Genomic DNA, 12,957 nt, shown 5'->3' with positions numbered 1-12,957 from the left:
GCTCCCGTGTGGCACAGCGGTCTAAGGCACTGCACCTCAGTGCTAGAGGCGTCACTACAGAACCTGGTTCGATTCCAGGCTGTAACACAACTGACCATGATTGGGAGTCCAATAGGGTGGATGCTGTTCATTGACTACAGCTCAGCGTTCAACACCATAGTTCCCTCCAAGCTCGTTACCAAGCTCGGGACCCTGGGACTGACCACCTCCCTCTGCAACTGGATCCTGGACTTCCTGATGAGCCAACACCAGGTGGTAAGAGTAGGCAACAACACCTCCCCCACGCTGACCCTCAACACAAAGGCACCCCAGGGTTGCGAGCTTATCCCCCTCCTGTACTCCCTCTTCAGCCACGACTGTGTGACCGCACACGACTCCAACTCCATGGAGACGACATGCTGGTGGTAGACCTGATCAACAGCAGCGATGAGAGCCTACAGGGAGAAGGTCAGGTGGTGCTGAGAAGGCCCGTAAAATTGCAAGAGACTAGCCACCCAAGACATGACTGTTCTCCATGCTCCCGTCCGGCAGGCAGTACCAGTGCATCAAGGCTCAGACCGACAGACTGCTAAACATCCTCTATCCCCTGGCCATATGGCTATTAAATGGCAAACAACTACTGATCTCCCTCTCCCACAGACAAGCCACACTGACTCTATGTCCATCCACAGTTCTCTACCTACTCAGACACACACAGCTTCACTGCCACTCTTACTCACAAACTCATTACTAAGGCCACACTGCTGCTAAAATGATTATTGATTAGATGTATTACTACCACTACATTACTGTTCACACACACACACTCTGCTGCCACACTGTTTACTATTATTATTATTTATCCTGCTACCAGTCACTTTCTCCTAATTTCTTCCTATGTATATAAGGTATCTACCTCAAATACCCCAGTATCCTGCACATTGTATATGTGGTACTGCCACTGACCCTGTATATAGCTTACGTTCATATTTTTTCTTTCTCTTATTTTCTACTTCTCGTTTATTTTGTATTATTCTTTTCTTATTTGTTATACTATTTTGATATTGAATTACTGTACTGTTGTGTAGGGCTCGCAAGTTAAGCATTTCACTGTACTTGTACATGTGACAAATAAAACTCGAAACACACACACACGCAAAACCTCCCTATTCCTCCATACTATACGTGTTGCTCTGGGTTTGGGTCGCCTCCTAACTTTCTTCCTGAGTGTCTATGGTCAATACCACCACGCTGTGCCTAAAATGGATGACCACTGTGCCCCATAATAGCACTGCTTTCGAGACCAAATGTCACCCAAAATGGTCGAATACACCCTCCTTACCACAGTCTAAAAGGCCACACGTAAGTTTAAATCACTCCACTTATTTGGAGCCTCTAGCTCAGCAGTTCATTTTCTATTTCCCACCCTTCCATTAAGCTCCGAGCCTATCAGAGTATTCCTTCCTATTCCCATTCATTGTGTGACGGGGTTGGTGAGAGCAGGCGGTAGTTTATCTCTGAAAGGTTGAAAGAGAAGGAGAGTTCTAAATCGTTGTTATTTTTTAGCTGTATTCAGTTTAAGCCCTTAACCAACAACGCAGTTCAAGATAGAGTGAAGAAAATATTTACTGAATACACTAAAGCACAAAAATAATCAAAAGTATACAATAAAATAACAATAACAAGGGGGTACCGGTACCGAGTCAATGTGCAGGGGTACAGGTTAGCCAAGGTAATTTGTACAAGTAGGTATGGGTAAAGTGACTAAGCATAGATCATGGACAGCGCATAGCAGCAGTGTAAAAACAAATGGAGGGGGGGCGTCAATGTAAATAGTCTGGATGGCCATTTGATTAATTGTTCAGCAGTCTTATGGCTTGGGGGTAAAAGCTGTTAAGAAGCCTTTTGGTTCTTGACTTGGAGCTCCGGTACCACTTGCCGTGCCGTGACACCTTTATAGGGTTAGGGTTATGGTTCCCACATGGCCATATTTTTATGTTACACCACTTGTTTATTGAAAACAGACCAAAACAGAGTGAACTACCTGTGCTAATTAGCTATCTGCATCTCCTAACACCTGTGTGTAAACAGAAGACAGACGGCACAAGCGTGTTGTCAATATAAAATACGGTCGGCTGCAACTGTGTTATTGTGTTATAAAAAACTGCGTACAGTAAGTATGTAGCCTTTTGGTTCTAGACTTGGCACTCCGGTACCACTTGCCGTGCGGTAGCAGAGAGAACAGTCTATGACTTGACCAATTTTTGGGGCCTTCCTCTGACACCACCTAGTTAGGGCCTGGATTGCAGGAAGCTTGGCCCCAATGATGTACTGTGCCGTACACACTACCCTACCCAAAATAAAATACTGTCGGCTGCAACTGTTATCAGTTTTTTTAAAACTGTGTACAGTAAGTATGTATTTTGCATTTGTGAATTTATTTTGATGGGATATGAAAGCAGAGGGATTTATGTTTCTAGAACTGTACCGCAATTGAGAAACAGGACATGTAAGCTCCTTGGACTAAGGAGTAACGCTAGGCTCCTTTAGTCCAATATTGGGCTAGCTTTCCCACAGCAGTATAGCTGGCTATTTAAAGCTGCAATATGTAACTTTTTGGGTGACCAAACCACATTCATGTAGAAATGTGAGTTATAGAACTGTCATTCTCATTAAAATCAAGTCTAAAACGGGTTCTATGTGGGCTAATTCTATACTTTTTGTTATTTTACTTTTGGTATTGTACACAATCTTCGAACAGCTAAAAATACAATATTTGGGTTATATATTTCACAGTGGTTTTGACGGTACAATGATTCTCTAGTCTACACTATACATTTCGTGTTTTGTGACATAAACTGAAATTAGGTGAACTATTCGAATTTTAGCAACAAGGAAATTGCGTCAATAGCTAGCAAAAATATTTGTACACCTATGTGTCCCTTGTAGCAGCTAGCTGACCAAAGTTTTCGATGCGTCTCCACACAGAAGAGCAGGTAATCTGGAGATGTGTCGTATTCAGCAGAGGCAAGCACTGCCAGAGCCACCTATGTGAATCTAGCCACAATAACAATTAGCCAAAACAGTGAAATTTGCTATTTGCCTTAAAAATTAAAGTCCCTTATTGAAACGGATGCAAACGGATACAAATAGTGGAATCATGCCATATTTGGACTACAGTTGTGGACAAACATTTTGAGAATTTTGCAGGATGGCCTGGTGTCAAGAAGGCCAGCAAAGAAGCCACTTCTCTCCAGGAAAAACATCAGGGACAGACTGATATTCTGCAAAAGGTACAGGAATTGGACTGCTGAGGACTGGGGTAAAGTCATTTCCTCTGATGAATCCCCTTTCCGATTGTTTGGGGCATCCGGAAAAAAGCTTGTCCGGAGAGGACAAGGTGAGCGCTACCATCAGTCCTGTGTCATGCCAACAGTAAAGCATCCTGAGACCATTCATGTGTGGGGTTGCTTTTCAGCCAAGGGAGTGGGCTCACTCACAATTTTGCCTAAGAACACAGCCATGAATAAAGAATGGTACCAACACATCCTCCGAGAGCAACTTCTCCCAACCATCCAGGAACAGTTTGGTGACGAACAAAGCCTTTTCCAGCATGATGGAGCACCTTGCCATAAGGCAAAAGTGATAACTAAGTAGCTCGGGGAACAAAACATCGATATTTTGGGTCCATGGCCAGGAAACTCCCCAGACCTTAATCCCATTGAGAACTTGTGGTCAATTCTCAAGAGGCGGGTGGACAAACAAAAACCCACAAATTCGGACAAAATCCAAGCATTTATTATGCAAGAATGGGCTGCCATCAGTCAGGATGTGGCCCAGAAGTTAATTGATCGCTATATTGACCTATACCTTCTGCCCCTTCCCTAGGTAACCCATCCCAGTCCACTTCTCTACACTATATGAACCCATACCAGATGAATGCATACGCCATGGCCTTGAAGGCTGTAGGGGAGATCATCCAGGACTACGACAGTGATAAGATGTTCCCTGCCTTGGGCTTCGGAGCCAAGCTGCCCCCGGATGGACGGGTCTCACACGAGTTCCCACTGGTGAGTCAAACACAGAGCCCTTTCTGGTCACTTGTTACTGAACTGAACTGGACAAGATTGGACTAAAACTGGACTGGACTTGACTGGGCTTGAATTTACTTGACTCACCAAATTCAGCTGACGATTGTCCACTCCAGAAAGAAGATATTGATTTATTAAATACAAGAGATTTTACCCTGTTGATTGTTTCTACCTCTCCAGAACATGAGAGAAGCACGACTCTAACGATATAGATAAACTAGAGCAAACTGTTTTAAACCTGTTGATTGTTCTGTTGTTCCTCCTCTCCAGAACGGTAACATAGAGAACCCCTACTGTAACGGTATAGATGGCATCCTGGAGGCCTATCACGAGAGTCTGAAGACTGTTCAGCTCTACGGACCAACCAACTTCGCCCCCGTAGTCAACCACGTGGCCAGGTAATGGACGCATACACACGCACAAACGCACAAATGCAGGTGCGCATTTGCAAACACATACATATACACACGTATACTCATACACACATGCACGCACATACACACATGCACACTCACATACACACATGCTGCACACACAGGCAGACATACAGGCACACACCCTCACAAATCTGCTATCACAGATTATCAGCCGTGCAAGCCAGTGTGAAATGTCTCGTTCTCTGCTGCTGTCAGATATCAGCCTTGTCGTGTAGTTGTTCCACTACAGTAATCCCAGTAATTCATACTCAGTCTTCCATCCCTGGGCTTCTCTCCTGTTCTGACCTCAAAGGCTGTGACGATTGGCCTTTCAATGGACAGAAAAAACCCAAAACACAGGATGTGACACACATTAACACCGTGGCACTGTGAGAGAATGAATCAATTACTGACTCGCCAGACTGGCGGCGGAGCACTCAACGTAAACATATAAACACATAAACATAACTCAGAGTCAGAGAGGGCAAGCACTCTGATCACATTAGAGGAGGAGTGGGAAGTGGAAAAAGGAGAGATAAATGCAGACACTGCTGTACACACACACACAGGATAGGGATGGTGGTTTAATAAGGAAGGAGGGATGATGGGGTACACACACTAGTGATGCACGGGTTGACTCGTAACCCGCATTACCCGGGGTTTAGGTCCATGAAGTGCAGTATTGTGTGGATGAGGAACGTGTGGGTGCCGGTCGGGTTGAATAAAGTTCAAACAAGGCACGCACACAAAAGAAATCCATAAATGTATCATTCCTGTGCAATTCATATCAATAGGCTACGTTGAGGTTTTTCTTTCAGAATTTCTATCTGCCGTTAGTGTGTAGCCGAAGCTTAAGGGCCTAACTGCAGCGTGCCAAATACACGGCAATTGCCTTTTGGGAACTTGAGCAGTAAAAGTTAGTAGTCTAATGTTTGGAAAAAAATTGGGTGAAACGGTAAAAGAGTATGATTGCAGTTCCAGCTTTGTCATGTGCGATGATTGTGAGGTGCTATACGAATTCGACAGTCAGAAGACGGGGGCTTCAGTATGGTACATCAAGGGAACTGTGCTGTTCAGATGGGTTAAATGGAATAGTAGTCTAACTGAAATCTGAAATTTGACTACGTCTGTAACATCTCATATAGCCTAATATAATATGAACTGCTGCAGAATTATGTATTTCTTGCAGTAAAAATGATAGACCAAATGAAATTTTGTCTTCGGGAACAGGAGTGGAGAAATATATATATTTTTTTTCAGCATCTTGAGAGAATGAATGCACTGTTAGGGACCGTCTGTAAAGGTGCGTTCTTTATCAGCATCATAAAAGCTGATAGCATTTCAAAAACATAAAATATGCCTCCAAGCCAAACTGAAATCTTATCAGAAACATGTTGGGTCGTTTTAACAGCTTTTAATTCCCTTAAAACCGGTCAAACTGATGTCATTTGGAAATGTTCCCCTAATTTGTCATTGCATTTTCTCCACAGTCCCTAAACGTCTTTACTGCTCGAGAGAAGCAGAGATAAAAGAGGAAAAGAAAACAAGCTTTACTTATGTCAACTAGATTGAAGCATTCATTTTATCGATCTATGACATTACTCTGGTGAGCAAGGGTTTATTTAGTCTTCTAGGGCCACAAGTAGACCTAATAACAGAACAGAAGCTGCATGTATCTATAGACCAGTTGACTAACAAATAGCCAACCAAAATGTTGGAAATTATGAGCAGTAACATAGGCCTGGGTGCTCAAACAGCTGACCCGCACATCACTAACACACACCCAAACACACAGGCACACACACACCTAGTCCGCAGTCTGATAACTTTTCAAACAAAGAGAGATAAGACCATAGAGATAAAAAGAGTTCTGAATATGTCCCTCCAGGCAGAGTAACAGTCAGTCCTCTAGCCATTACCATGTGAATGGAGTTGGGCTGAAAGGGGGAAAATGACTCCAGATAGAGGGAACAAATGAACACAGACACTCAGTTGATCACTGAAACACACGGCGTAGTTCGGCTTCATATCCTGCAGTGTTTGAGGTCAAAGTGTTTTTCGAGGTATGATAATGAATAGAATGAATGTTATCAATCCGCAGAATGATATCAGAGTATAGTATTTAAATTTCATAGACACTGAAATGTAGAAGGGACTGGAGTGGAGAAGATGGAGAGGGAGTACAATGACTTTAGTTAAAGAATGACATTCAAGCATGTCATTGGTCACAGGGAGTTTGAGTTTGGTTCAGGGTGTTTGCTTTTTTACTCACAATCTGCTTGTGTGTGTGCGTGCGCGCCTGTTTGTGTGTGTGCATACTTGCCTGCCTGACTTGCCTGCGTGTGTGTGTGTGTGTGCGTGTGTGTTCCTCTTCAGTTATGCTGCAGCGGTTCAGGACGGGTCCCAGTACTTCGTCCTCCTCATCATCACAGACGGAGTCATATCAGACATGGCTCAGACCAAGGAGGCCATCGTCAATGTAAGTCTGGAGAGAAGGAGAGATGGAGAGAGAGAGAGTGGTTGAAGAGGAAGGAGGAAAGAGGGAGAGAGAGAGAGAGGGAGAAAATGGTGGTACATGAAAGAGAAATGAGGGGAGATGTAGAGAGAGAGAGAGAGAGAGAGAGAGAGAGAAAGAGAGAAAGAGAGAGAGAAGCGAGAAGCGAGAATGTTTGGAGAGAGAAGCAAACGAAGAGAAAGAATGAAGAGAAAGTCGTCTGCGTGGAATCGGCCAGACCTCCAGCACACTGGATTTAAAGGGAATTTGCGACTGTTAGTCAAACCGTTAGAACAGCCACACCTTCCTTTTAAGATCTTGCCTGCTGCTCTATCTTGCTTGGCCTCTCTGACTGACTACTGCACCTCTACCTGCATACAACCCTGCTGCCTCTACTGCTTTCAGTTCTGCTCTTTTGATGGTGATGGAATCTAATTTTGGGAAACATTGATTATTTGAGTGTTTTCTCTGAAATAGGAGAGTGAAGTTGAAATGCTTTGAGCGTCCTCTTCAGTTCAAAGAGCTGGACAGGATGGTGTGTGTGTGTGTGTGTGTCCTCCGGAGAGTGTTTTCAGGAACACTGACCTACTTCTCTACAGCTGGCGGAGGGAGGAAGGGAGGGAGGTAACGGAGGGAGGAAGGCGAGGGAGGTAACGGAGGGAGGAAGGCGAGGCCCATGCTGTGTGTCATTCATAACACAGCTGGGGCAGGGGGGACAGTACACTATGGAACCTGTCACTCAGTTAGAGAACACAACAGTGCTCCAAAGCAAAGCAATGCTCTCTCAATGCATTATTTCGCTCTACCTCTTTTGCTCTCTATTTCTGTCTTGTGTCACCTCTCTCTTTCTCTCTTGCTTCACCTCTCTTTCTCTCTGGCCTCTCCCTACCTCCTCCCCTCTTTCTCTATGTACCTCCCTCTCTCTTTCTCTCTTCTCCTCTCAGGCTCTCTCTCCCTCTCTCTTCTCCTCTCAGGCTCTCTCTCCCTCTCTCTTTCTCTCCTCCTCTCAGGCTCTCTCTCCCTCTCTCTTCTCCTCTCAGGCTCTCTCCCCCTCTCTCTTCTCCTCTCAGGCTCTCTCTCCCTCTCTCTTCTCCTCTCGGGCTCTCTCTCCCACTCTCTTCTCCTCTCTCCCTCTCTCTTTCTCTCTTCTCCTCTCAGGCTCTCTCTCCCTCTCTCTTTCTCTCTTCTCCTCTCAGGCTCTCTCTCCCTCTCTCTTCTCCTCTCAGGCTCTCTCTCCCTCGCTCCCTCTCTCTTCTCCTCTCAGGCTCCCTCTTCTCCCTCAGGCTCCCTCTCCCTCTCTCTTCTCCTCTCAGGCTCTCTCCCCCTCTTCTCCCTCTGGCTCTCTCTCCCTCTCCTTCTCAGGCTCTCTCTCCCTCTCTCTCTCTCTTCTCCTCTCAGGCTCTCTCTCCCTCTCTCTTCTCCTCTCAGGCTCTCTCTCCCTCTCTCCCTCCCTCTTCTCCTCTCAGGCTCCCTCTCTCTCTCTCTTCTCTTCTCTCTCCCTTCTCTTCTCTCTCAGGCTCTCTCTCCTTCTCTCCCTCTCTCTTCTCCTCTCAGGCTCTCTCTCCCTCCCTCTTCTCCTCCCAGGCTCTCTCTCCCTCTCTCTTCTCCTCTTGGGCTCTCTCTCCCTCTCTCTTCTCCTCTCAGGCTCTCTCTCCCTCTCTCTTATCCTCTCAGGCTCTCTCTCCCTCTCTCTTCTCCTCTTGGGCTCTCTCTCCCTCTCTCTTCTCCTCTCAGGCTCCCTCTCCTCTCAGGCTCTCTCTCCCTATCTCTTCTCCTCTCAGGCTCTCTCTCCCTCTCTCTTCTCCTCTCAGGCTCTCTCTCCCTCTCTCTTCTCCTCTCAGGCTCTCTGTCCCTCTCTCTCTCCTCTCAGGCTCTCTCTCCCTCTCTCTTCTCCTCTCAGGCTCTCTCTCCCTCTCTATCCCTCTCTCTTCTCCTCTCAGGCTCTCTCTCCCTCTCTCTTCTCCCTCAGGCTCTCTCTCCCTCTCTCTCTCTCTCTTCTCCTCTCGGGCTCTCTCTCCCTCTCTCTTCTCCTCTCGGGCTCTCTCTCCCTCTCTCTTCTCCTCTCAGGCTCTCCCTCCCTCTCTCTTCTCCTCTCGGGCTCCTGTCATGTTAAAACAGTTCATGTCATATCAGGGCCCCTGGTGAATCAGACACTTTGACACATTTCCTTCTCCGCCCAACGATTAAATTGCGCCGTGCACGATTCTACTATGGCCCCGTCAACACCCTCAGACCCCTACCGGAGCCTAACGCCACATCCTGATGTTCGCATCAATGTGACTCTGCAAATGTCACAGATCATGTTGTTCATGTCTCTCACACTTTCTCGGGAGGTTTCAAAACATGGCTTTACTAGAGGTACAGTATATCCCTTAGAGAGGAGTTAGGAGGCTAGCCCATTGCTTCTCTATTAGTCTGCCACAGCCTGATAATGTATTGAGGTGTGGTTCTCTCATTGTTGGTTCTCCGGTGTTTCCTATGTGGTTCAAATCTGGTTTTAAGACATCATTCATCCGGCCCTCCCTTTGTAGACCTGTTCTGTAGGCTACTCTAGTCCAGGACCAATATACGAAGAGAGTTTGGAAATTGCCGTTTCAGTTGATTTACAACCGAGACATTTAAAGGAAGACTCAGCGAGATGATGTTGCAACGAACAGCACCTCAGAAATTGAGACCACACGGTCACACAAGAGTATCTGCTCATGTGCACGGGTGCGCTTCACGCTGCTACAACGTGGTAGCCTCGAGACCTAAACAGGGGAGAAGTTTAGCGCTGCGCTGCAAAGCTCTTAGTTGGATTCACACATTCATTTGCCACTGTGGTATCAGGCTGTGGTATCACACTGTGGTTCTCAAAGGTCACTTCTAGAGGGGAGTCCTCCAAATGACGTACTAGGCTTAATGTCTTCTTCAGTCAAAGCCTGGGGTGGTTTCTTGTCTCTCTCAGTGGGACATCACAGGACATAATTGACGACTTGTGAATTACGTTATTTATGAGTCACCGACTCAGACGTAGGTGTGATTGGTTTCTCAGGCTCTGGTCAGAAATCCTTTGTTGTGTCATACAGAAGACGTTCTCCCCCACAGACGCTCACTGTTCTCATACTGTTTCATCAGCAGCAAACACACATACATACGTGCATTCTCGTCGCCTCTGAATGAGTGTTATAGAAACAGACAGGACTAATCAGTTAGACAGCCCCAGGCTTCCTACACATTTTTTTATGGACTGTGGTCTCAGAGTGGATGATGGACATGTTAAACTACTGTGACATCACTTCCTGTTGTGTTCTGCTGGTCCAGTACTTGAGTAAAAGTAAAGCTACCTTAATAGAAAATGACTCAAGTAACAGTGAAAGTCACCCAGTAAAATATTGGTTGAGTAAAAGAGTAAAAGTTTTGGTTTTAAATTGACCTAAGTTTCAAAACTAAATGTAATTGCTAAAATATACTAAAAGTACAAATATAAATAATTTCATATTCCTTACATTTAGCAAACCAGTCAGCACCATTTTCTTTTGTTTCTTTTTTTAAGGATAGCCAGGGGCACACTCCAACACTCAGATATCATTTACAAATTAAGCATTTGTGTTTAATGAGTATGTCAGATCAGTGGCAGTAGGGATGACCTGGGACGTTCTCTTGAGAAGTGTGTGAATTGGACCATTTTCCTGTCCTGCTATGTATGAGTACTTTTGCGTGTCAGAGAAAATGTATGGAGTAAATAGTACATTATTTCCTTTAGGAATGTATTGAAATAAAAGTAAAAGTTGTCCAAAATATAAATAGTGAATTTAAGTACAAATACCCCCAAAAATGACTTAAGTAGTACTTTACACCACTGTGTAGGATGCGTCCCAATAATGTTTCCTTCACCACTTCCCACAAAAGTAAAAGCCTTGGATTGGTGTAGCCATGGGCTAGTGGGAGTTTACATCATTTCCTTTTAAACCAGTGTAGGGAAGTGAACAAGTGTACACTTTTGGAGGAAGGAGAGAAAATTGGGCTGCAACCTGAGTCTTCACCCACTCCCCTTTAGCTCCCTAAAGTCCAGCTGTCCACACAAGAAGGCCTGATACCTCTATACCTCTGCCGAAATGGCCATCCCTTGCAAAATAGCTGTAAGTAGTAGTAGAAGTACTGTTGTTAGTTAGTTCACTCAAATTAGGGTAGGGATGGTAGGGTAGGGGGGATATATAAAAAAATGTAAAGAAGAGAAAAAAACACTAGAACCACCAAACGCTGCGACGCATTTTGTAACTAAAATTTTCATTTTGAAAGCAACATTCTCCTGCTTCCCTGACTTCCTAAATCATTTTATTTTACATTTACTCAGCTGTCAAAATGTTGTTGTTTAAAAAAAATCACAAACAGAAAAGTATTTAGAGCCCGTATGTATACGTGTTTCTTTTTCCCACACCTATTCCTAACTTAACCCTTTGACGCGTACGATCACATCTTTGTGATCATTGTTGAGTGGTCCCTGGAGTGTACCATCGCAAATATGTGACCGAAAGCCTTGATTCTTATGTAGCAAAATTTGAAATTGTGTTTTTTTACATGGGATAAAAGTAGACAGCTAGAACATGGTATATCCTACACTGCAGTTGAAGAACAATGGGAAAGTCATACTTCTTTGAAAGTTGATGAAATTGCAAATCCACTTTTGAGAAAATGTTTTGGTACACCTACTGGAGTGCTTTTCTTTGTCTACACCCATTCAGCATCGTTCACACCCTCTTAAGTCTTAGCCCCATCCATCTCTTTAAGGATTCACATGTGAGGCCATTTGCTGAACAGGGTGATTCATTTAGTAAACAACCAAAGATTTCAAGACTAAACACGGTGAAAGTAGTAGCCTACAATAAGGAAAAACTCCAGGTAAAAATACACTTTATCTAGTCCTTGGCCTACATCCTAATTTGACTTTGGTGCAGGTCATTTTGTTCTTCGTATTACCGTCTCTGGTAAACACAAACGGTATCAAATAAAATAAAAAGTTGATTTGTCACATGCACTGGAAACAGAAGGTGTAAACAGTACAATGAAATGGTTACTTGCAGAGAAGCAATATCAAAAAACAGAAAGTGTCCAGATAAAACTATTTTATCATTATTAGATGACACTTACCTGACACACTTGTCTAAATTGATGGGTCATGTGAAGGAAATTCTGTAACCAACACCCAGCCACATCTAGCTAACTGGATGGGTCACTATTGTCTAGACATGTAGCTAGCTAGCTACACAATGAACCGGCATAATCCCAACTCACGCTACTACTATACCAACCAGGTTCAATGTTAGCTAGCTAACATTAGGCTATAACTAAGAATGCAACTGGATTTCTGGTTCAAATAATATTACTACACAGATCATACATGTAATGTTAGTTAGCGAGCCAGCAAGCTAACGTTTACTAGCTAGCTAACAGTACACTGTAACTTGCAATGAAAAATGACTTTCTGACAAAATTAGAAACTTATACTAACTAAAAATTTATCTAGACTCTTACCCGTATACTTTGATGAATGCTTCAAGGCAGACTGGAACCATTTAACTCCATAAAACCATAAAACTTTAAGTTTTGTTCGTAGCTACATCTTGTTTGGGCAGCGTTGTGTCAAGTCACTCCAGTTCACACTGACTGTGGCGTGTGCAGAAAGTAACAAATCACTTTTACCAAATGATTGGTCAATAGAGCCTGCTAAATTCAGGGCATCAATGTTGTTGAGAAAAGTAGAAAAACTTTTGTTCTAGTTGGCTAACGTTATATATTTAAAAATGGATGTGGTAGAAAGGGCTCTCAACACATACTGAGCAGCTCACGTTATAAACAGAAACATGTTGCATGGCAGACCAATCCAAACTCATCTCCCGGTATGTTCAGTCCATACATTATTTCAGCCAATGCCATGCCCAGCGGGAAAGTTCCTGTCTTTTTCCGTGGCTAAACCAACTAGGCTCGTAAATTAACC

General features: G+C 44.2%; 1 protein-coding gene across 2 annotated transcripts in view; it reads left to right on the top strand.

The window, feature by feature from the left end:
- Positions 1-12,957, top strand: part of cpne5b (copine Vb) — a 189,470-nt gene that overhangs the window by 160,147 nt on the left and 16,366 nt on the right. For both annotated transcript variants that reach the window (XM_042324199.1, XM_042324200.1), the window contains 3 exons: positions 3,868-4,049; positions 4,341-4,468; positions 6,863-6,965. In XM_042324199.1, the coding sequence (XP_042180133.1) occupies positions 3,868-4,049; positions 4,341-4,468; positions 6,863-6,965 (413 nt within the window). The remainder of the gene's footprint in view (positions 1-3,867; positions 4,050-4,340; positions 4,469-6,862; positions 6,966-12,957) is intronic.

Source organism: Oncorhynchus tshawytscha, linkage group LG07 (genome assembly GCF_018296145.1).
Source record: "Oncorhynchus tshawytscha isolate Ot180627B linkage group LG07, Otsh_v2.0, whole genome shotgun sequence".
Classification (NCBI taxonomy): domain Eukaryota; kingdom Metazoa; phylum Chordata; class Actinopteri; order Salmoniformes; family Salmonidae; genus Oncorhynchus; species Oncorhynchus tshawytscha.
This window is presented reverse-complemented; position numbering and strand designations above follow the sequence as displayed.